Source organism: Sinohyriopsis cumingii, chromosome 18 (assembly GCF_028554795.1).
Source record: "Sinohyriopsis cumingii isolate HCF-2022 chromosome 18, ASM2855479v2, whole genome shotgun sequence".
NCBI classification, from domain to species: Eukaryota; Metazoa; Mollusca; class Bivalvia; order Unionida; family Unionidae; genus Sinohyriopsis; species Sinohyriopsis cumingii.
In genome coordinates, this window is record NC_142978.1 from 23,091,919 (window position 1) to 23,115,753 (window position 23,835).

General features: G+C 35.4%; 1 protein-coding gene across 1 annotated transcript in view; it reads right to left on the reverse strand.

Annotated features, from left to right (window-relative positions):
- Nucleotides 1-1,569: 1,569 nt before the first annotated feature.
- LOC149776217 (uncharacterized) overlaps nt 1,570-23,835 on the reverse strand; it is a 61,461-nt gene continuing 39,195 nt past the window's right edge. The window contains exons 11-17 of the mRNA XM_089942600.1: nt 22,073-22,221; nt 21,386-21,518; nt 20,829-20,913; nt 12,876-12,926; nt 8,331-8,414; nt 6,303-6,457; nt 1,570-1,697 (exon numbers count right to left, since the gene is read on the reverse strand). Coding sequence (XP_089798726.1) covers nt 1,627-1,697; nt 6,303-6,457; nt 8,331-8,414; nt 12,876-12,926; nt 20,829-20,913; nt 21,386-21,518; nt 22,073-22,221 — 728 coding nt within the window. The 3' untranslated portion in view covers nt 1,570-1,626. The remainder of the gene's footprint in view (nt 1,698-6,302; nt 6,458-8,330; nt 8,415-12,875; nt 12,927-20,828; nt 20,914-21,385; nt 21,519-22,072; nt 22,222-23,835) is intronic.

A 23,835-nucleotide genomic window follows, 5' to 3' on the forward strand; every position in this document is an offset into this window, starting at 1 on the left:
GCCTGGTTGCCTGGGTAAACTCAACTGGTCCATGAATTATGAAGTCTGTATTTACCTTTATTTAATTTCGTGTTGGAGAAATCAGAAAATATTCACATGCAAAATAATAGCAAAATCAGAGTACCTTATAACAGGTTAATAATTATTGGATCGGTGAAAGTTATTTTCTTTACATGCCTATGTCTTAGGACATGGAAAAAAATATTGTTTCTTGTCCCAAGATTTACAGCCATTACAGTAGTCAACAAAAAGACCTAAAAACTGTCAAGTTTAGACATTGGCTCGCAGATAAGCTGATCTCCTACTTCCAGGCCTCTATTTTTTCTTAAATTATTCGGCTTATGTGCAATTATATACGGTATTTAGACTGCAAGAAGAGACTTGTGTTACGTGTTTAGGCTCTAATAAGCAGCAACAAGAAAAGAGTGAAGACAACAAGCTTTGTGAAATTTTACAAATAATTTATTTCCCTAGAAAAACAAGGTAAAAATGATTTAAAAAAAGAACTTATGGTTTTAAGAATCTAATCCAAGAATAAAAAATTATAAAATGTTCTAATGAATTTGAGTCCTGATGAAATCCAATATGGAAGGCGATGATGTATATTGTAGCCAGTAAACAATAATAATATTCTGGTGTTTCAATTCCTAATAAAATTTCAACAAATGTCTTTGTCCAAGAATTCTGTATGAGCACTGAAATATTCCAGGGAAATGAATAATTCCATAAAATAAAATTTCAACTCATCTGGTCACAACAAAACACCTTTCAGTATTAAAGGTAAAAAGCCCAAACTGAGATTATTTCCCTAAACATCAGTATAAAACCTGACTACTGCACAAAACAGATGCCCAGATGTGGGTCAGTCCACTGGGAAACCCTAATTGATACATGATATTTGTCATGTATTCCCAGTATGGCCTCGATTCCACCCTATAAATCACACATTAAGAATAAATATAAAAAATGTTTACAATAACCCAAACTGATTCTGTATCAAGGTCAGGAACTAGGTCAGCATAAAGATAAAAAGTTCTGTTTACGACAAAACAGTCAGGTCAAACTAATTTCTGGAAAATGTCAAATTCCAGTAAACAAAATTACATTACTTTAACATGTAATGAAATTTTAAAAAATTAAAACTCAGACAAATTAAATCAAATATAAATTAAATCAAATATACATAATACTTGAGACTTATGGTTTCATTGCCCTAATTATTTTCAGCATGATTTTGTTAGTAATTTCACAGAGGTTTTGTGGGGAAGGGGGAGCAATCTTTTGAGTTTTTAGAGATTTCTATACAAAGTCCTAATTATTATTATTAGAAAAGAATGTATTGCTGTTACCTTGTGGACATGTTAACTTGTGAAAAGATATATTTCTCACTAATATCAAGATATTTTAAATATTCAGCAGTTAAAAGGAAAAAGGAGAGTAGAAAGAGACATGTCATGGAGTCCTTCAAATTCAATTTGACCAGTAGTTGTGGTAGCGCCTTTGAAGGACACTTGTGAAAAACTGCCACTGTTCATCTGAAGACCCTATGCATGAGGAATAACAAACAAATAGTTTATTTTTATTTTATTAGATTCTCAAAACATTGTTATTCGAAAATTGGTACATTCACTTCTTTTTCTTCTGTTTTCTTTTGCCTTTTTTCTTCTTTTTTGACTTGAACTTCTCATTGGTGAAACCTGAAACAAGAAACAAGAGTAGAATTACTAAAAAGAATTTCATAAAATCCCCAAAGAGTTGAATTAGGAAACATAAAAGCCTGTAGCAAGTGCTATTTAAATGATCATAAAAACTGCTTAACAGAGTTTGATCAACTTTTAAAGCAGCGTGGCATGAAGATGTTTCAGACTGGCACAAAGGATTCTGACCTGCCATCCAATATGGTCACCATTACTAGTCAAGAAACAAATTTGTTTTTAATGACTTCTTTGAATTTTTCAGATGAACTGCACCAAATCTGACAGCATTCTTGTTTTAATTGTTTAAAATTTATACAAATGAGGTTGACCTGCTATCAAATACGATCACCTATACTTTAAATGCTGAAATTAAACAAATTTTCAAAAGAACCCACTCGGCGGACTTTGACAAAAGTTTACAGAAAGCAATCTTACACGAAGAACCTTTCAAATTGTTCAAAATGAAGTCAATCTGCCATCAATCATGGCTGCTGTACTAAAAAAAAAAACCAACTAATTTCACAGCATTTGAATGCCAGTTTGATGTTCTACAAATGATTATGTTCTGCTGTTACTAAATGATGAACATAATTTTACAAACTGTCCTGGCATAGGGCCTTGAAATATTGGCAAAAAAAATGCTGTCAGACATGGATAAAAATAAAGTACAGAAACAAAAAGCATCCTACTGAACCATATTTCTTGGTCAAATGCTGTTAGTCATGGTGTCATGTGAACATCTCGAGTCTACATGGGCCTTTTGGTAGGTGTTTAGTAACAGTAGTGTACTTGATAGCAGATCTACATGGTGTTTAGTAACAGTAGTGTATTTGATAGCAGTCTACATGGTGTTTAGTAACAGTAGTGTATTTGATAGCAGATCTACATGGTGTTTAGTAACAGTAGTGTATTTGATAGCAGATCTACATTATTTGCATAAAACTTAAGAGCCTTTATGCCAGGATGCTGTCAGACTGAGTTCAGCTATGTTCAGCAATAAAATTAGTATTTTTTTCTTTCCATTTTTAGCAGTGGTGGTCATATCTGAAAGAAGCTCAGCATAATTTGTACAAATCTGATAAGCCTTCATCCAAATGCCTTTTGTCAATTCTTTTTCAATTCAGTTTGGTGGAATTTTATTCATTATAAGCCAGAAGACATGACATTGGCATTTTGTCTGGTGCCATTTGGAAAAAACTATTTGGAGGACTGCCATGAAACTTTGCAAACATACTCAACCCAGTGTCTAGTTGGTTCTAAATGAAAACGGTGTCCCTTGGTCACCCAATATGGCCACCACAGCATCCATTCTGAAACTAGTTACTGATACTATTTCCGAAGGGATGATCATATTGATGAGGGGTTTTCATTACAATTCTCCTTATGATATCCTGTTGGGCAAAAATGAAAATGGTGCCATTCTGACATAAATATGGCCTTCATGGTAACCATAATAAAAATATTTCTTCTCAGCCTAAACAGAATTTTATCAACAAGAGATTTTCATGAAAAGACTTTATGATCTCTAGATGGTCCTAAATGAAATTGGTTCCTTCAGTCAAAAGTATGATAATATTTTCTCTTCTCCTCCTGAATTTACATCAATTTCACAAAAAGACTTCTTGTACTGTCTTGTTGGTCTGATAGAAAAATGGTGTCTGCTGGACTCTAATATGGCCACCAGTGTTGTTCTTGAAAATATTGTCCTTAATTTTTGTTTTGTTGGCTTTTATGGCACTTTTAATGCCTTCCTGGCTTCATTGTGCTGAAAAAATGAGATGCAAGTGCCTTTCGCAAGGACACCAAAACAAAATACCTGACCTGGCCTGGTGGTGTGTGTGGAGGGGTATTGAAACAATGAGTTTTGAACTACTATTAGTCTTTTGTGCTATTGACTTTGCTACCATGCTTCCCTGTTCATATCGACACAGAGTTAACACGTACAAATTTCTTGTGAAGTCTATTAAAACTGTGCTGATCTAACATCCAATATGGCTGCTATATTGGTTATCTTCAAAATCTTGTTATTAATACTCCTCCAGAACTGATACTTGCACAGATATGGTGTTTTCACCCAAACACTGCGTTTATGATTTTTTTTGTTCATCCCAAATGAAAGTGGTGCCTAATCAACAGTGACTATAGCTCCCTTTGTGACCATCCTGAAAAATTCCAGTTCAATGCATCAGCATGTGGTTTTAAAGTAACTCCAGATCAGTTCAGTGTATCAGCATGTGGTTTTAAATTAACTCCAGATCAGTTCAATGTATCAGCATGTGGTTTTAAAGTAACTTCAGATCAGTTCAATGTATCAGCATGTGGTTTTAAAGTAACTCCAGATCAGTTCAATGTATCAGCATGTGGTTTTAAAGCAACTCCAGATCAGTTCAATGTATCAGCATGTGGTTTTAAAGCAATTCCAGATCAGTTCAATGTATCAGCATGTGGTTTTAAAGTAACTCCAGATCAGTTCAATGTGTCAGCATGTGGTTTTAAAGCTACTCCAGATCAGTTCAATGTATCAGCATGTGGTTTTAAAGCAACTCCAGATCAGTTCAGGGTATCAGCATGTGGTTTTAAAGCAACTCCAGATCAGTTCAATGTATCAGCATGTGGTTTTCTGCAAAGGTTTTCTTGTGATCTCTGTTTGGTCCTAAATGAAAATTGTTTCTCAAATATCCAATATGGCCACCACACTGACCATCTTGGGAATTTTGTTATCTTATTATAATGTCTAGTTGGTTCTTAATGAAAATGGTACCCTTAAGCATCTAATACGACTACGACATCTTGAAAATCATATCATCACTTCTCCTGAATGAATGGTTTCATCTACATGGAGTTTTCGTGGAAAGGCTTGTGATGTCTTCTTGGTAATAAATAAAATGCTTCCATGTGATTTCCCACATGGCCACCAAATCTTGTAATTGACACCTCTGCTAAATAGACACAAATGTATGGATCTTTCACCATAGGACTTTTATGATGTCTGGTTGGCTCTAAATGAAAATTATGTAATCTGACAGAATATGGTTGGTAGATGACCAATAAAAAATATCTTAGATGTGTTTCGTTCTGTCCATATCAGTTGCAAGGTCAAAGTTAATGACGAAGAATTTTTGTGTTGAATTTACTGGTATCTTGCCAATATGTTATATCAAACAAAGAAAAAAAGCTTTGTTACCAAAGTTTCTCAAGAATATCAGTCAGCATGGTTTCAATGACAAATAAAATGAAATGGGTTTGTCTTGGATTTTTAAAAATTCTTTGGTCAGCATCACCTTCATACTAGATTATCTTCTTTCCATGAAGCTTTTTGTCAAATTCAGTCAGTTTAGTGTTTTTGCAGAAATTGTTTAAATTTAAAAAATGGAAGCCAAATCTGATGGTGAATCACTATCTTCCATGCAAGCTTCAATGACTTTCACCCCTGGATGTTCTGTCAAATTTGGTGAAAGTCAAGTAAGCAGTTTTTGAGAAATCATTGAAGATTTTGTTATTTTTTTGGTAAACTGTGGACATATGCTGGCAGCTAAGCATCTTTTTGACAAACTTAAAAGACTTCATGTCAGAATCCTTTCTGTAAAATTATGTAAACTCCTCACTGGTTTTGGAAAAAAATATGATTTACTTTTTTTGATAATTGCAGCTAAATTTGATAGATTAGCATCATTTGTATAAAGTTGAAATGTTTTCTTTCATATTTGGTCCAATTCTGTTTTTGGATTCTGCGTTGTTTACATTTTTGGTAATGTCAGGATGCTGTCTGCAAAGTTTGCCTAAACTGACCCATTGGTTTTTTTCAAAATGAGCTAAAATAGCAATTGTTGATGAACAATGGATGATATATTGGATGACCATGGCATGAACTGATGGCAAAGTAAGCTAAAACTTGAACTTCACTAAAATCATATGAAAAAAACCCACTCAGAACAAAAGGCATAGACTTAACATCACTCAATTGGTTTACATAACAGTGATCATTATGTAATAGTGCAAGAACACAAACTGTCGCCCAAACTTTATATCGTGTAGATTTTATTTGACTAGTCTCATAAAAATTCTTTCCAATAAGGCATAAATAATATTCATAGACCTTGCTTATTATTGAACTATCCAACCTGCTGACCAAGTTTTAAGGAAATTGGAAGCAAAATGGTCTCCTGAGAGGTAACAAGCTCAACCAGTAATATGCAAATCACTCCATCAAAATGTACATATATCATTTATTACTGAACCTGCATAAAAGAACATAATGATAAAAGCTTGGTTACTGAGCTAGAACAAATTCTTGATCTGAACTTGGTCTTCAGAGTGAAAACAAGCTCAGCCAATCAGATACAAGATTACCTCATAAATATTTATAGATCTTGCCCATGATCAAATTCATCTAACTTCTTAATAATATAAGCCAATATAGCAAGTTCATAAAAAAATCCCATTAAAAAGTTTCCAAAGTGGTAAATAAAATCTCAGCCAATCACTTGCAAGATCACCATATTAATATGCATAGGTCTTGCTAATAATAAATTTGTAATAACTAAATAAATATATATTTATATAAATTATATCACTAAGAGCAGAACATAAATGTATAGGAATTACCTTGGGGTGTATAGGTAGCAGGTATCCTTCCTTTCCGCCGATGCTGGGGAAGAAAAAGGCTGGTGTCTATTGGATTCCACTGCACAGGGTCTGCACTGCTAGATGCAGTGTCTGTCATGAAGCCCAGGTGCTTAAAGTGAAGGTCATATGAGCCTCTGCAAGAAAATGTAAACCTGAATAATATCCTCCAGGTTACAATTTCTAAAAAGAAATATATGGTAAAAATTGAATATGCTTTGAATTTTTAATATGTCCAGATGACATTACTTGGAACTCCACAGTTTGAGGACACTAATTCCAAGTTGAAAACCCCAGCTGAATGACGTCTACTTAAATTATGAAAGAAAGTGACTACAAAAGTAAGGAAATGATACTAGTCTTCAATTCCCTTTACACCACACAATAATGGAAACAAGCAGGTTGTCATGGTAACATAGTGACAAGAAGCATTTCTAACTCCCTGGACACAAAACAATATACTGGGTACTGCTTCAACAATTAAAGTGATGCTGAGAATCTGAAATATAACAAAAACATAAAGGACAGATTAACATACACCCCAATAAAAATTCCATAAAAATTGTTTTCAAGGACTTGCTGATAAATTTAAATTTTAAGGGGAAATAAAACTGGCGAATCTCATTAACACTGATGAGCTTTAATGATCTCTTATAACAAAGGTAGTTTTGATGCAGTTTTTAACTAAAAAGATGGTGCTATACACCTGGATAATTTTTGGATAAATTGGCAGCAATTTTGAAATTCTTCACTCTGCTTTACATGAGATGCTCAACCAAACTTCGTGGATGGCTTGCATTTGGGATAAGTAAGATTCTGGAGGCAAATGATAAAATGTTAAAGTCACTAACAAAATAAATATCTTTTCTGCACATCACCATTTATTTTATGTTGCACACCTGGCCCAAAATTTGTAGATGGCTTACACTAAGAATATTGGAAAAAGCATGCTGACTACGGGTCAAAAAGGTCAAATGTCAAGGTCTCTCATACTGAGTGAAGTAATAGAGGATCATTAAACAGGGTGAGCACATAATGTGCTGTTCATAGTATGCTTGTTAATTTGTGTTCTGTTTTCATCCAATTATCCTTTTTGGTTTAAGGGTAAGAGACCAGTGATGCAGATGAATAATTTACTATTCACAATTCTTAAATTTTGATATTTTTAAAACGTTTTTGAACATTTGTTCATCATCTATCCACTCTTACATTTCTGTAGGAAAACTCATAATGCCCATCACTTCCCTCAACACTTTGTACATATAAACTTCCTAGACAATGACATCTTTGTCAAATCATTCTGTCTCCAAGCTGATTCCATCCAGATGGATTCTTTTTTCTTTTGGTCAAAGTGACCTTGACCTCTGAAATTTTGATGTCACAATAAAAAATCTTCATTTTTGCATGTTTGCCAAGAGGACTTGTTGTGAAGAAACCAATGTTCTTCTTTCGGTTACACTGACCTTGGCCTCTGACCTTTTGAGCTAGTGTAAAACCATCCACAGTTTGGTAACTGATGAGGGGCGGGGCTGGTAGTATTGTGCTTAAAGATTTTTTTCTACTCTCAGTCAATAGGGACCATCCTTACTCCATGCACAAGCCATCTACACTGGCAACAGTAGATGGTAGAGAACTCAAGTTGTTGTGTGGAAACAATTTTTCTTCTGCCATTGTGACCTTGACCATAGATCTGTTAAACCCCAAATCATTAGGGGTCATTGTTATATCAACTGCAAGCGATCCACAAAGTTTGGTGGAGGTACAAGCTGTAGATTGAATGTTATTATGCAGAATAGGAAATGTTAATGGACAAATGTGTGCAAATCACTTAAGGCAGGTGGATTTGGTTAGGGTGATGTTACCTCCTGCAAAGGACTAAACTAAGCATTATATACCAATTTCATACAGCAGATAAAGAAGACAATGCTTTAAAATGCAGCAGACAGCTGATGTTGCATACAGAGTATTGTTTCATGGAGAAAAGAAAAACCTGAAACATAAAGCCTGTACCTTTTGTTCCCTTCTGTACTTTTTAAGATCTTACAGCTGGATTCTCCTGGTGTATGAACAATCAAGTACTGACCAACTGGGCACCTGTAATATAAATTTGATCATGTAAATAGTACTTAGCTTAAAAAGCCTTAGATATTCTCTAAGGTAATTATAAAATATTTAAAATTTGATTTTCAGCCAACAATTGTGATAGAGAAATCCTGTCAAGAGGTTGATGTGCAACAGTTCAAATGTGATAGAGAAATCCCGTCAAGAGAGTGATATGCAACAGTTCAAATGTGATAGAGAAATCCTGTCAAGAGGTTGATGTGCAACAGTTCAACTGTGATAGAGAAATCCTGTCAAGAGGTTGATGTGCAATAGTTCAAATCAGGAGTAAAGGTGATGAAATCCTCTGCAGCTCTGGGTGGTTTGCTTTGCATGAAAGAATAATTTGGTCCCTTTTGATTGAACCTTATAAACAAATATTTATCAGTCCAGGATGACTTAATTTTCACATTTCTCTTCTTGAAGATGTGTGCTGCTGCTGACATGATGGCTGAACTGTGCAAAATTGATACTGATTATCACTGCAAACACCTACATTTTCTTTGACTGGCTGTCAGAGTCAATGAACTGTTACCAGTCAAATATATCATAACAACTAATTTGGAGGGTATCCTAATATTTATACCTTCATATGCAGGACTCTGTTACCAGTCAAATATATCATAACAACTAATTTGGAGGGTATCCTAATATTTATACCTTCATATGCAGCATACTGTTACCAGTCAAATATATCATAACAACTAATTTGGAGGGTACCCTAATATTTATACCTTCATATGCAGCATACTGTTACCAGTCAAATATATCATAACAACTAATTTGGAGGGTATCCTAATATTTATACCTTCATATACAGCATACTGTTACCAGTCAAATATATCATAACAACTAATTTGGAGGGTATCCTAATATTTATACCTTCATATGCAGCATACTGTTACCAGTCAAATATATCATAACAACTAATTTGGAGGGTATCCTAATATTTATATGCAGCACATTCTTGATAATATGCAAACTAATCAAAATAGTTTTAGATGTTTTCTTTCAGTGGAACAATGATAATTTTAAAATCTGAGAAAATTATTGCAGTATTTCAATTTCAATTGACTCGTTGTCACCATACAGTTGGGATACAGAATTTGAGCAGCAACCATTAGCAGCATTTGAACCTGTCTCTATGGATTTCGTACGTACAATCGTGATGAAGAGTGCACCAAAGTTATGTGAACTTGATCCAATTCCAACATCACTGCTGCTTGAGTGCTTAGATCCAATATTGCCTTCACTAACTGATGTTATTAATAAATCTCTCTCATCCGGGGAATTCCCATCATTTTTCAAAACTGCCATTGTAAAGCCTCTGCTGAAGAAACCAACACTAGACCATAACGATTTAAAGAACTACCGCCCAGTTTCTAATCTCCCATTCATTTCAAAAATCTTAGAAAATGTTGTTCTATCCCAGCTTGTATCTCATCTAAATTCAAACAGTCTTTTTAGCAATATACAATCTGCATATCGGCGTTGCCACAGTAATGAAACTACTCTTCTGAAAGTAGTTAATGACATTTTCTCTCTGTTGGATAGCGGAAAGATTACAGTCCTCACCCTCCTTGATTTGTCTGCAGCATTTGACACAATAGACCATGATATGTTACTTCACCGTCTCCAGCATGTATTTGGCATTCCTGACACAGCCTTACTGTGGTTCAAGTCCTACTTGGTCAACAGGACACAAAATGTATCTGCAAATGGAATACACTCCAGCCAAGTTGATCTATGTTGTGGTTTTCCACAGGGGTCTGTTTTTGGACCTGTTCTCTTCATTCTATACACTCATTCCCTCTCAAGTGTCACAGATCATCATCCAGTGTCTCACCAATTGTACACTGATGACACCCAAATATACAAATCTAGCCACCCAACAGAAGTTGATGCTACCATCCAAGGTGTAGAGATGTGCATTTCTAATGTGAAATCATGGATGACATGTAACAAGCTGCAGATGAATGATGATAAAACTGAGACCATTCTGATCACAACACAAAGACTTTCTCATTCACATCCTATACCTCAAACAATAAATATCAGCAGCACCAACATTAAATTCACACAATCAGTACGAAACCTAGGTGCTATTCTGGACAGTACTCTCACTCTCACATTGCACCAACATGTCATGAACATATGCAAGGCTGCATATCTTGAGCTGAGATGCATCAGCTCGATTCGCAAATATCTTTCAGCTGATGCCACTAAAACACTTGCGTGTTCATTAGTACTTTCAAGACTAGATTATTGTAACTCAATTCTGTCTGGTTCATCTCAATATCTGCTCCAGAAACTTCAAAAAGTTCAAAACACAGCTGCTCGGATCATACTTAGAGTACCATGATCAGAGCACACCTCCCCGCTGCTCTGTACCCTACACTGGCTATCCATTCGATCCAGAATCAAACACAAAATTTGTTCTCTGTGCTATGTTTCACTGTCGGACTCTAGTCCAACATACCAATCCGACCTCACCCATGTGTACACACCAGCAAGATACTTACACTCCTCTTCTGACAATCGTATACTCATTATTCCCACTATGAAAACAAAGTTATATGAACAGCGTTCTTTTGCATACCAGGGCCCAGCAACATGGAATGAATTGCCCACTGAACTTAGACAAAAAGACACAGTGATCACATTCAAGAGGACTCTCAAAACTCACTTATTTCGACTGCAAGAACAAACTTAAAGACCTAATAATGTTTCCTACCTTAAATATTCTCAGCATGTTTAATGTTTTCTAATTTCATGGTGTTTGTTTTTGTAATCATATCATTATATGTTTTTTATCTTACAGGTGTTGTCTAATGTTGTAAAGCGCTTAGAGCTTCTAAAGATTAGGCGCTATACAAAGTCCTCATTATTATTATTATTATACGAAGATTTTCTATGGGATCTGGCACAAAATGGCAACCAGTTTGGAAACAACTTCTGACTGCAGAACTTGTACTGGTAGGGAGAAAAATCAAGAACATGTAATAACATATGCATTTCAGCCGGAACACCCAAATATTTATCACTTTATTCAGCTTGGATGTGATCCATGATTATATTCAGCATCATAGATGATTGGAAATGCTATGTAGCCCTACCAAGGATAGCTTTTCTGAGTTATTACTTTGTGAATAGATTGTGTAACTGATATTATTCAGGCATGTTTGGTCTCTATTCTAAAAGTAGCAACCATATCTACTCTCTTACAAGTCAGATCAAAGTGCATAATGCACAGACCTAGATATGCCATCCAATAATGCACTGGCAGATCTTGATCTATGCAATGTTAGGATTATCTGCTGAACAAGCATGACAGACCCTGATCTGCTAGTGTATTATGCAATGGCAAATCAGGGTCTATGTTGTTTGCAGTTAGACTTGACTTACAACTGAGTATATATAGTAATTAACATGATTATCATGGAAAACACTGGTATTGGATTATTTACCATGAATAGTAGAGTACACAAACACCACACTGCAAATTATGCTACTTACTAAACTAGAATTATGCTGCAACTGTGGTAATGGATTCTTGCAAGGCAAATTCAGCTACAACCTCAATGAGAAATCTGTTGCAGATATGGTATTGGATTCTTTTAAGGTAAAATTTACAGTTAATTCATTTATTTTTCAAGCTTTGTGGTTTAGCAAAAAATGACATTCACTGGCATTTAAATTCTGGTTTGTGGAATGCGTCCTTTAGTTTCTATTGAGGGATCATTTTCATTGGGTCTTTTTATTCAGGATTTGTAACGACCATGAAATTCACAAAAACTGGTACCACCAAAAATAAATGAATTCATACAAACTTCTAATGGTCTCCCTAAAATGTGCCACCAGTTTCTCAAGAAAAATACAAAATGAGTTGAATTAAACCATAATATGAAAATTCTGACATTCTTATTAAATAGGTTAATCATTCACCATCTCTAGATCAGAGTAACCTAGTTTTGGAGTGAAACACTTCAGTGATGCATCCATATTTATAACTGGTGGTAATGAATGAGATGGCATGCAAAATGAAATCATGATATTGCTGAATAAATCCTGGAAAGTCAGATACAGGTACCAAATTTAAATGTGTGGCACCTTAATTCCAATATGCAACCTCACTGCAAGTCAAATCACAATGGGTGTATTTACAACCTGGATAGGGTGGATGGAAGTATGAGCTGAGAAAGTTAATCCTATATATTGTTGACTTCTAAATCAGGCCATCAATGAAAAGTTTAAAATTCAAGTACAAGAGTGAGAATAGGCAAAACTGACAGATAAGCATGCAAACTTCTCATATAATTTCAGAAGTTCATTTTGGCACTAAAATTGTACACAAATTACTTTTTTCTGGTATAAGTTAGAAATGATTGTATTCTTTCCTACTGTCTCATCAACATGTTCCAAGTTAATACAAATGCATTAGAATGATCAACTTACTTTAGCAAGACACTGAGTAATCTCTGAAGCACTAAGAAAGCTTGAGCTGGTCTGAAAAAAAAGAAAATAAGATTTCATCCTTGCAATTTAACATAAAGAGTATTTGGTAAGGTTAAATAAACCATGAACAAAATGTGTGGATGGATTTCTTTCTATAAACAAATGATGAAGTAATTTGCATAATTCTGCTTATAAATGAATACATATTATGCAAGAAAATAAGAGATTATAACCTGCTAATTGTCACCTTGCAAAGCATGTCTTAAACCAAATTCAATTTCACAGCAAAATCGCATGGTTACACTGATATGTTTTCATGCATATTGGGGTGGGGTGGGGGCAAGCAGTCTAACTTGCTTTCACAAATCACTCACATCTCAACAAGTCTCATCTTGACCAATGTGGGTATGTGAGATTACCTGCAGTTCTCATTCTGTGGGTTGGAGGTTCTTCCTGTAGTAAAAATACTGGCCACATGTGTATATATATATATATATATATATATATATATATATATATATATATATATATATATATATATATGCACGGTGTGACTTTGCTATACCACAGTAGTTGGGAGCCAAAGAACATGACCGTGTTATATACTAAAACATGTTATAAGCAGCCAGGTCAGTTAGCTGAAGAAAATGATTCATGTACCCCCAAAAATTTGCCAACTTTGATATAGGACACAGGGGCTTGCATCACTGCTTACAATTTACCAATAAATTATACATATACTACATATTATAACACAAAGAAGGAGTCTTCTCCCATTTCTCCAGTGACCCATTTAAGAACTGACACATATCTCCAGCTACACTTCGCATAAAGGAATGGCTGTAGCACAGATGTTTAGATCAGAATATTAAATTTTTTAGGCCAACATAAAATTTGACTTGTTATTCCACTTCAAGGAATGCAAGCACATTTTCCAGTACTACCACTGCTCTCTTACTGGTCCACTAAAACTGATGTAATATATTGGACTGAAAACCCCATTTGCAGTCAACCAATCAGAAGGCAGTATTCCACTCAGTGGGTTCACTTACGTATTGAGTGGGTGAAATCATGACAATGAGCAGTGATAATATCAACGCTGATTCTTATACAGGTTGCAAAACAAATGGAAACCAATTTTTTTATAGTAAAATGTTTCTTCGAAAATACTTACCCAATCATAATACCTTAGGAGAACTACCACTACCTCACAAATCCAGCCCTCCAAGGGAGCTAAAAGTTGTCTGCTGACCCATTGGCAGTTGGACAGAGTGATCTCCCCTTACATACAAGATTTGGCGGCAAGGTGTAAGGATATTTTACTTTTTACTGGAGTGGAAGGCACATTCACTATGGATATAACTACGGGAGTGTGTATGTGTATTATGTTAGGGTAAGTATTTTTTGAAGAAACATATTTTACTAGGAAAAATTGGTTTCTTCTTTGAATACATTACCCAATCATAATACCTTAGGAAAATAAGTAAGAGGTGGAAGGGGTGCAAATAAAATCTCTGATCCCCTAAAGTATGAGAGACAGCTTCTAAGTAGCCCGATTGGAGGAGACTCCAACTGCTGGGGTGCGGCTTTAAAAGGGAAGAAGATTTTCCGCATGCAAATCCAGTGGAAGTCGTGAAGATGTGTCACAAGACGCTGTCTATTGACCTGGAAATGTGACCTGTTGAGCTACAAATATAGGTCCTACCAGATCGAACTGGGCCCTTTGAGATGACAAATCTCAGAGATAAAAGCTAGAAAAATGTGGACTCCAATCTCCATCCCTCAGCCTGAATGATGATGGTTAGAGAACAGTTTCTTTCAAATGCTAGGCTGGTGGCAACTGCCCTAACCTCATGAGATGAAATGCATAAAAAAGTTAATTGAGCCTGGGTTATTTCCCTGTATGCTGAGCGAATAATCCATCCACTTGACCCAAGATGAGATATTCTGAGCTGATATATCGTCTTGACCTTTTTCTATGAGATAGAGAAAGGTGTGATCTCCCTCTGTGCAACCTGTGTGTACGTCTGTTGAATGAGAGTGAACATGGCTTTTTGTCAGCTCTGTCCTATTCTGTAGGAGGAATCATGTCATACCTCAAGGAGGCAAGGTATGGGGGAGTTCCCAAAAATGGGAAGGTGGTGGTTATGACTTGGGTGCCAGGTCTGTTTTCGAGCATGTCAATGTCCGGCACTTCGTGGCTAAAGGGTAAGTTAAATTATCTCCCTTGCTTCCATAAAGGATCACACTGCAGAAGAAATCAGCATGCAGACTATTGATGCCTTTGGTCTCAGCTGTATGTTTGTGCTTCGTCCATGGTTCTAATCTGTAAGACAAAATAGAGAAAAATGGATAAAGTTGTAGCCCTGCACCTGTTCTAGAACACAATGTCCGTGCTGAGCCAATTCATTAAGGTGACCCAGAAATTAATGTCTAATATGGTAAGGAAGCATACAGGTGAACTACAATGACAACATCACCTGTTTACAAACCTGTGTGCCTGCACATGTTATGTTGCATACCATGTGAAAATACTACCAGTCTGTGGGTGCAGAGCTATACAAATAATGGTTACCTGGAAAAAATTGCTAGCAGACAATTTCAACAAGAATGCCTATTTCAAGGGAGGTCAAGGACGGCCTATACAAGTAGAATCATTGAAGCAAGGTGTTCCAAGGCTAAATATACCATACTAAAAGAATTCACCATGATATACAAAAACAATGGAATTATACTTTTATAAGGGGTTCTTCAGAGCATAAAGACATGCCTGCATGTAAATAATGTGCATGACTAAGTGTTCAATCAACATGATATAAAGTTATGCAGATAAACATGACACAAGGCATGTGCAGCAGGGGACTGAATAAACCATGTATATAGCGCTGAAATGTACTTGTCGGATTAGAATGGTATAAATACAGAATGTACCAGTATCTGCATTACACACAAACAACCTTCACAAAGAATGGAATAAAGGCATTGTTATCAAGATATACCCAGTAGGTGTGACAAAATCCATTATGAGGCAATAGGGAAAAAAGGCACAGAGACCACCCGTACAAGTAATACACTAAAATGGCGCCCGAACACCAAGAAAACCTTGGCTAAAAACTTTGCTAATATGTACCCATTAGTAAGGAAATTACATATATATAGGAGTTATATGAGCACCAGAGTCTTGCACATAAAATTAGGTATAGCGCAAATGGACAGTGAAGTCGCTTAGGCTCCATGTGCAAGTACCCAAGGTGTGACGATGACAAAATGTGACTAATTTGTAAAGGCAGAACTTTGTTGTGAGAGAAAGAGAGAAAAAGTTTGAAATATAGATGGAGTATACTTTCCTTAGAAGCAAAAAAACTCCAACTTGAAGTGACCTATCTTCCATATAGCTTTGGCTTTGTGAGGCCTTTAGTGATGAGAGAATGCTTCTTGGCACGAGCAGAAGTAATAACTAACATATCCCTATGCCTTGCTGCCAAGTCTTATATGTAAGGGGAGATGACTCTGCCTGACTGCCAATGGGTCAGCTGACAACTTTTAGCTCTCTTGAGTTAAAAGTTGTATCTGGGAGGGCTGGATTTGCAAGGCAGTGGTAGTTCTCCTAAGGTACTATGATTGGGTAATGTATTTGAAGAAGAAAAGTATCCTCACCTCCATATACAAAGATATATATAAACAATGATATGAGCCACTGTGCTTCAGTGCAAACATGTTGAGGTACAAAGACTGATAAATTTATTGTATTGTTTCATGTAAGTGCAATTAAGTCACAAACAGCCAGTTAGTGATTAACAGGAGTAGAACTCACTAGAAGTAGAGTCAGCTTATCTCTTTGATTGCCTCAGACAATTAAATACACCAACTTAAAACCTCAAGGTCTGGTTTTGCATGGCTAACTGCAGTTGTGCAAAACAGTACAAAACTGATGATCTCATTTGTCTGCTTCTGTGCTTTTGCACTGAATGATCTGTAACTAGTTATTATAGTTATTATAGCTATTATGTGCCTTTAACTTTGTTCAAACAAAATTAATAGCCACATGATCTTGTCAGGAAATTCGCTGCTTTCTATTTTTATATGACCATAAGGCATGTGCTATGTAAGCCATGTTTGAGACTTTCACCATGTACCAAGCCACTAAAACTAAACTGTTTATGTAAATGCATGTAACTATTTACTTTGTACTCTGAACGACATTTGTTATTGTGTGTGGATGAATTTGGTGACTCAGTGGCGATATTGGAATGGGATTATCCTACTGCCATGATGATGACTTGTCTTCTTGTTAATTATCAATGCAGCTCATGTAAAGACCAGAAACTATTTTACTTCATTTTACTTTTTTAAAGTATGGTTTAAAAAACAGTTTCATGTAGTAACTTTATGGTAACAGGTAAACTATGTGTGATGAGATTCTTTGATTAGCTTTTGCACCAGTAAAATCTAACTTTGTTCAGATGTTTACCATCCGTGTCAGCACAAGGTTATCAAAATCGAGCAATGCTTGTATAATCTTTGCATGATGGCCGCATTTGATATCAGATTGGTACCATTTCAACTGACATCATAAAAAATCCTTTTGGTGAATACACATTATCTGACACAACCACTCACCTAAGAGAAGTAGTGATAACAAGATTTTCAAGATGGCAGTCATATCAGAAGTCAGACTGACATGGTTTTCATTTACAACCAGACATCATAAAAATTCTTTCAGTGAAAATCACATGATGATATGACCCTTCATTCAGAAAAAAATTAAAATAACAAGATTTTCAAAATGGCCACTGTGGCAGGCATATTTTATGTCTAGATGGTTGTTGTTGTTGTTGTTGTAGTGTTTAACGCCATTTTTCAGCACACGATAGGCTATACATGGCGGCCAGTATTAATGGTCGAGGAAGAACCCGGGAAAACCCCGGAAAGAACCACTGACCCTCGAGAAGCTACTGGCAAGCTTTCTCACATATCCACATTGGCCAAATCTGAGACTCGAACCTACGCAGACAGAGGTGAGATGGCAGTGATCCGTAACGGAGAGCACTTTAGACCACTCAGCCACTCGGGGCCCCTGTCTAGATGGTACCATCAGAACCAACCAGACATCATAAATAGTTGTTTAGTAAAATCCCAATGTTGATATGACCATCCAATCAGAAGGAGTGGTGATAATATTTTGAAGATGGTCACTGTTGTTGCCACATTGGACATCAGATGTGAACAATATTCATACTGGACCAACAATACATAATAAATCTTCTGGTGAAAATCCCATTGCAATATTTACATTTTTGGGAGAATTTTAATAACAAGGTTTTCAGGATGGTCACTGTAGCAGCCATATCAGACATCAAATTGGTACCATTTTCATTTTGGACTAATCAGTATTGATAACAAGATTTTGCATTACCTAGACATAAGAAATCTGGTGAAAACCCCATGTCAATATGACTTTCCATTTATGACAAGTACTGATAACAAGATTTTGCATTACCTAGACATAAGAAATCTGATGAAAACCGCATGTCAGTAAGACTTTCCATTTATGAAGAGTACTGATAACAAGATTTTGCATTACATAGACATAAGAAATCTGGTGAAAACCCCATGTCAATATGACTTTCCATTTATGACGAGTACTGATAACAAGATTTTGCATTACCTAGACATAAGAAATCTGATGAAAACCGCATGTCAGTAAGACTTTCCATTTATGAAGAGTACTGATAACAAGATTTTGCATTACCTAGACATAAGAAATCTGGTGAAAACCCCATGTCAATATGACTTTCCATTTATGACGAGTACTGATAACAAGATTTTGCATTACCTAGACATAAGAAATCTGGTGAAAACCCCATGTCAATATGACTTTCCATTTATGACGAGTACTGATAACAAGATTTTGCATTACCTAGACATAAGAAATCTGGTGAAAACCCCATGTCAATATGACTTTCCATTTATGACGAGTACTGATAACAAGATTTTGCATTACCTAGACATAAGAAATCTGGTGAAAACCCCATGTCAATATGACTTTCCATTTATGACGAGTACTGATAACAAGATTTTGCATTACCTAGACATAAGAAATCTGGTGAAAACCCCATGTCAATAAGACTTTCCATTTATGACGAGTACTGATAACAAGATTTTGCATTACCTAGACATAAGAAATCTGGTGAAAACCCCATGTCAATATGACTTTCCATTTATGACGAGTACTGATAACAAGATTTTGCATTACCTAGACATAAGAAATCTGGTGAAAACCCCATGTCAATATGACTTTCCATTTATGACGAGTACTGATAACAAGATTTTGCATTACCTAGACATAAGAAATCTGGTGAAAACCCCATGTCAATATGACTTTCCATTTATGACGAGTACTGATAACAAGATTTTGCATTACCTAGACATAAGAAATCTGGTGAAAACCCCATGTCAATAAGACTTTCCATTTATGATGAGTAGTGATAACAAGATTTTAAAGGCAGCCATTGTGACAGCCACATAGATCAGCACTATTTTCATATTAGGATCAACTAGGAAGCATAGTAAATCTTTCGTGAAAAACCAAGTTCATATGAACATTCGTTCAGGAAAAGCGAAAACAAAATTTTCATGCTGTCCCAGTGGCACTTTTTTCACTTAGGATAAACTGGACCATGGGATCAATGTATGTGAAAAGATTTATGGCAATCCACCATGTAGATTAGCATCCACCTCAGATGCTGGAGGTCGTGGATTTGAAACCCGGCCGAGTCATATCAAAGACATATAAAAATGGTACAAGCAGTTTCCTTGCTTGGCGCTCAGCATTTAGAGGTCGGTGTTAGGACTGGATGGGATAAATGTGACTGGGTGGGTGCCCCAGTGCTAGACATCACTACAAACTGCCACACTGCAGGCATCGTAGCGATAAGACTGAAAATTATATTAAAGCTACATTTAAACCCAAATCAAACACACACACAACATGAACATTAGGAGTAGCAGTAGGAAACTTGTGTGAATGGATGGAAAGAAGACAGATAATGGATGACAGATAACAGACTATTCTAAAAACAATTCTGGTCTATAACTAGTAGAAAAAAAATTAGGTTCCACTCTACTATTTTGTACTTTGTACAGGGTTTGATTTTTGAAGAAAAATAATTTTCCAGGTTTTCCTCTCTGGTTATCCTAGTTATTTAAAAAAGACATTGTATATCTTAGGTGTTGTTAAAATAACTTTCAATTCTCTTTGTTTTGGTACATGAATCATGTGTGTAATTTATTTAACTGAGTATACAGCTTGACCTTACTTCAGATGTGCGACTCTCTGCTAGCTCCATGTGGTCAATTTCACTTCCTGTACTTCAAAAGGTAAAGTGGTGAAGAAAAAAAAAACCAAGACATTTCTTTTTACTTTTTATACATTTATAATTCATTTATTGTACTCTCAGAAGCTGGTATTGTATGTGTGTGTGTTTTGAGTTTTAACAAAGCTTTAAAAAAATTTCACTCATATCGCTACGATATCTGCAGTGTGACAGTTTTATAGTGATGTAGCATGATGTCCCACCGTCACATTATCCTGACCAGTCCTAGCACTAACCTCTTAATGCTGAGTGTAAAGCGAGGCAGCCACTGGTACTATTTTTATAAGTCTTTGCTATGACTCTACTGGGTTCGAACCTGCGACCTCCTCTAATCACTAGGCCTCTGGAATGGTGAAGCTAGTATTGTATACTCTGGCAAAATTTATTTTCCATATTTTCATAACTGCTAAACTTAGTGTACTTTGGACTAGTCAAAACTCAATTTTTGAGTACATGGGAGTGTCCTTTTTTATGAGCTGTCTGCTTTAGATAGTACACTGTTCCATAATTAGCATTTGTAAAGAAATTTCAGTCAGAGTTTGTAGAGGTTTTAATAAAGTCAAAGACTGACACTTACTTGAATGTTGAGGTAAGGGGAATAACTCTTTGTATATCAAGTTCCTCCAGAACTGCCACCTCTGAGGTGAAGGCATTGATCCTGGCTGTATAACAAAATAAAACAATGACCTGTTCTGTAATATGCTAGTTTCTCAACCAATGAAAAAGAAGGGGAATCAAATTCACAATGTAAAATTGTACCAAAATATTCAATCATTTTAAACTTTACTTGAAGAATCCTAAGACTTTAATTACAAACAAAATCCAAATCAACTGATATTGTAGTTGTCTTGACTGGTTGGTTTTCAGTAGCACCTTAAGCACTTTCCTGGGCAACAAAATAATTTATTACTACATGAATTTCATAATTTGTATTTCTAATTATGAGGAATTTGTATTAAAAAAAAACAAAACAATTTTTTGCAAGCACAAAGGCATTGCATTAATCAATAAATTTACAATGAATTATATTACAATGTGACATATTATATTCATTGTGCAATGCTACTGTGCTAATAAACAAACACAACAATTATTGCAGTTACTGAAATATATTTTGTTGGAACAGAAAAATACCTCTGAGTAGCTGGCAGTTAGGTCTAATATACAGACCAATCCAGTTTCTGGCAACTTCACTGACACTGCTCTGCTCCAGACCAAATGACAGCTGGTATTCCAGCTTGGGACAAATGTGAACATAGTGGAATTGCTGTGACAGAAGAAAAATATTGTTCCTCTTGTAAGTACTGCATTTATTTGAGGCTAATGTAAATAGACATATTTGCTAGTACACTCTAATATTTGCAGATAATGTAAAAATCCTAGCATTTCTAAAGCTTTTGACATCAGCTGATGCTCTTAACAGTTTTCTTGTATTATTCTCTGACATTGTTAGTCTCAGCACAAACATATAAAAGAAGGAAAAGTAGACGATTTGGGAGGTGTCTTTATATGCCATCTATACTCATTTACAAGTCCGAATTTAACTGCAAACTCTACAGAACCAGATCTTTGATCCCATAATGCACTAGTGGATCTCATCAGAAGAAACTAAACAGATCCTGTGCTGCTGGCACATTATGCAAATGCAGGTCAGGATCAATGCTGCTTTAAGTTGGATCCAACTATACAAGAGTTTCCTTTTTCTTGCCTAAATGAATGGTTATAAATAGTTGCACAACAGTTAGAAAGGAGATAATAGATCAACAAGACCCTGTCACAAAAATGTAATGTTTACCGACTTTGAAAAAATGAAGTACCCACTGAATATTGTGGCTCCCTGAGAATGCCATGGTAACTACATCTGATGAGGACTCTGGTGGTCCCTAAGGTCCAAAGATGATAAGCAACATTGTGGTTTCTTGGATGTTTGAAGTTCCCAGTCTCATCTGCAGGTATGGCTGATGTTGATGCTAAAAATTCAAAATTTAAGGTCTCATCTGTAATTAATAATAATTACAATGTAACAAGGTGGTTAAGGTCCGTAGGACCCGACCATGTTATAACCAAGTCAGTTAGCTGAAGAAAATGATGCATGTACCTAAAAAAATGGCTTATGGGAGAAGTAATGAGCGGGCACAAAAATACATGCTTTTTATTAAATGAAGACAAACTAGTCTGATAAACACTTGCATACTATAATCAGTTAAGTACTGTACATGTATATAATAAATCCATTAATTCAAGTAAATATCACATGTTATAAACTTCATGAATGAGTCACATCCTATTTGAAAATACAAATAACACATCTATAAAAAAATTTAAAAAATTAGTAGCATTTGTTTGATCTATATCCAATTGTCACTAAAAAATTCACTACAATATTGTCACCAGTACTACGTGGCTATAGTTGTTTACATGTTACATGTGCATGTACTTAAACTGGTATATATTTTCATGAACTAGAGACTACTATCACTCTGCCAAAGCTACCCAGGAGTTGAGGCTATTCATAGAGATCTAAAAAATGTGAACATATTAAAAAGTTTAACAAACATCTTTGCAAGATACCCTATCTTCAATTAACTTGATGGCCAGATATCTATGATTTCAAAAGATTGGAAATTTAATTCACGTTTTATACTACCATTGGTAGCGACCATAATCATAAACATTTTTCCTGTAAAAATGAAACTTTCCCTGCACAATAAATGTGTTCTAGTCTCTTTGGAAAATGCAAAAATCCATCAAATTCCATTGCTTTTATTTAAGTATCATGCGGACTTCCTTTGATGAAAGGTTCTTTGTTTTTATTGAAGACTGTAGTTGGCTTTCTTTGATGAAAGGTTCACATGTTATTGAAGTTACCACAAAGGACAGCTTTGGAAGACCAAGTTTCTTATTGTGGCAGCAACATCAAAGAATTATAGAACATTGAGATTGAATTTATTTTTCATCTGCTTATTATTTATATAGAACGATCAATGCTACAAAGGTAATCAGTGTGCTTTGAAGTTTCAGCAAAACTATTTTTTCTGGAACATTCTAGAGACAAAAGGAATTAGCCATCGTTTGGTTCATTGTATGAGTTACTGTTCCTGCCTTTAAAGGTTGGTTGATTATAGTTAGTCCCAGTAACATGACTATTGGATAGACCAACAAGTTGATCTCTGCCATTTCTTTAAAACTTTCTGGTAATGCAGCGATGTTACCTTCCATACATGCATCAGAAATTTTATAGAAAGGTCAAGAGATGATGAATACACAGATGTTTTGTTCTGACACAGATTATTACAGCAAAATGTGAGTGTTCTGAAGGATTTAAATGCACGAGTGAAAGGAAGAGGAATTTTGTTTTTCATCCAAATACAAAGGTCAGGCTAAATAAATATATTAATTACTAGTGATCGGCCAACAGTCCGATACTATTTTGTCAGAGATATCCATTATAAGAGTTCCTCATCTGGTTTCTCTTTGCTATCAGAAATGTACTGAATTCTTTTTAAAATGGCAGAGATCTCACAGCATACAGTACTCAAGCCAGATGACAGAAAAAGTGGATTATGGTATAACAATATGAGCAT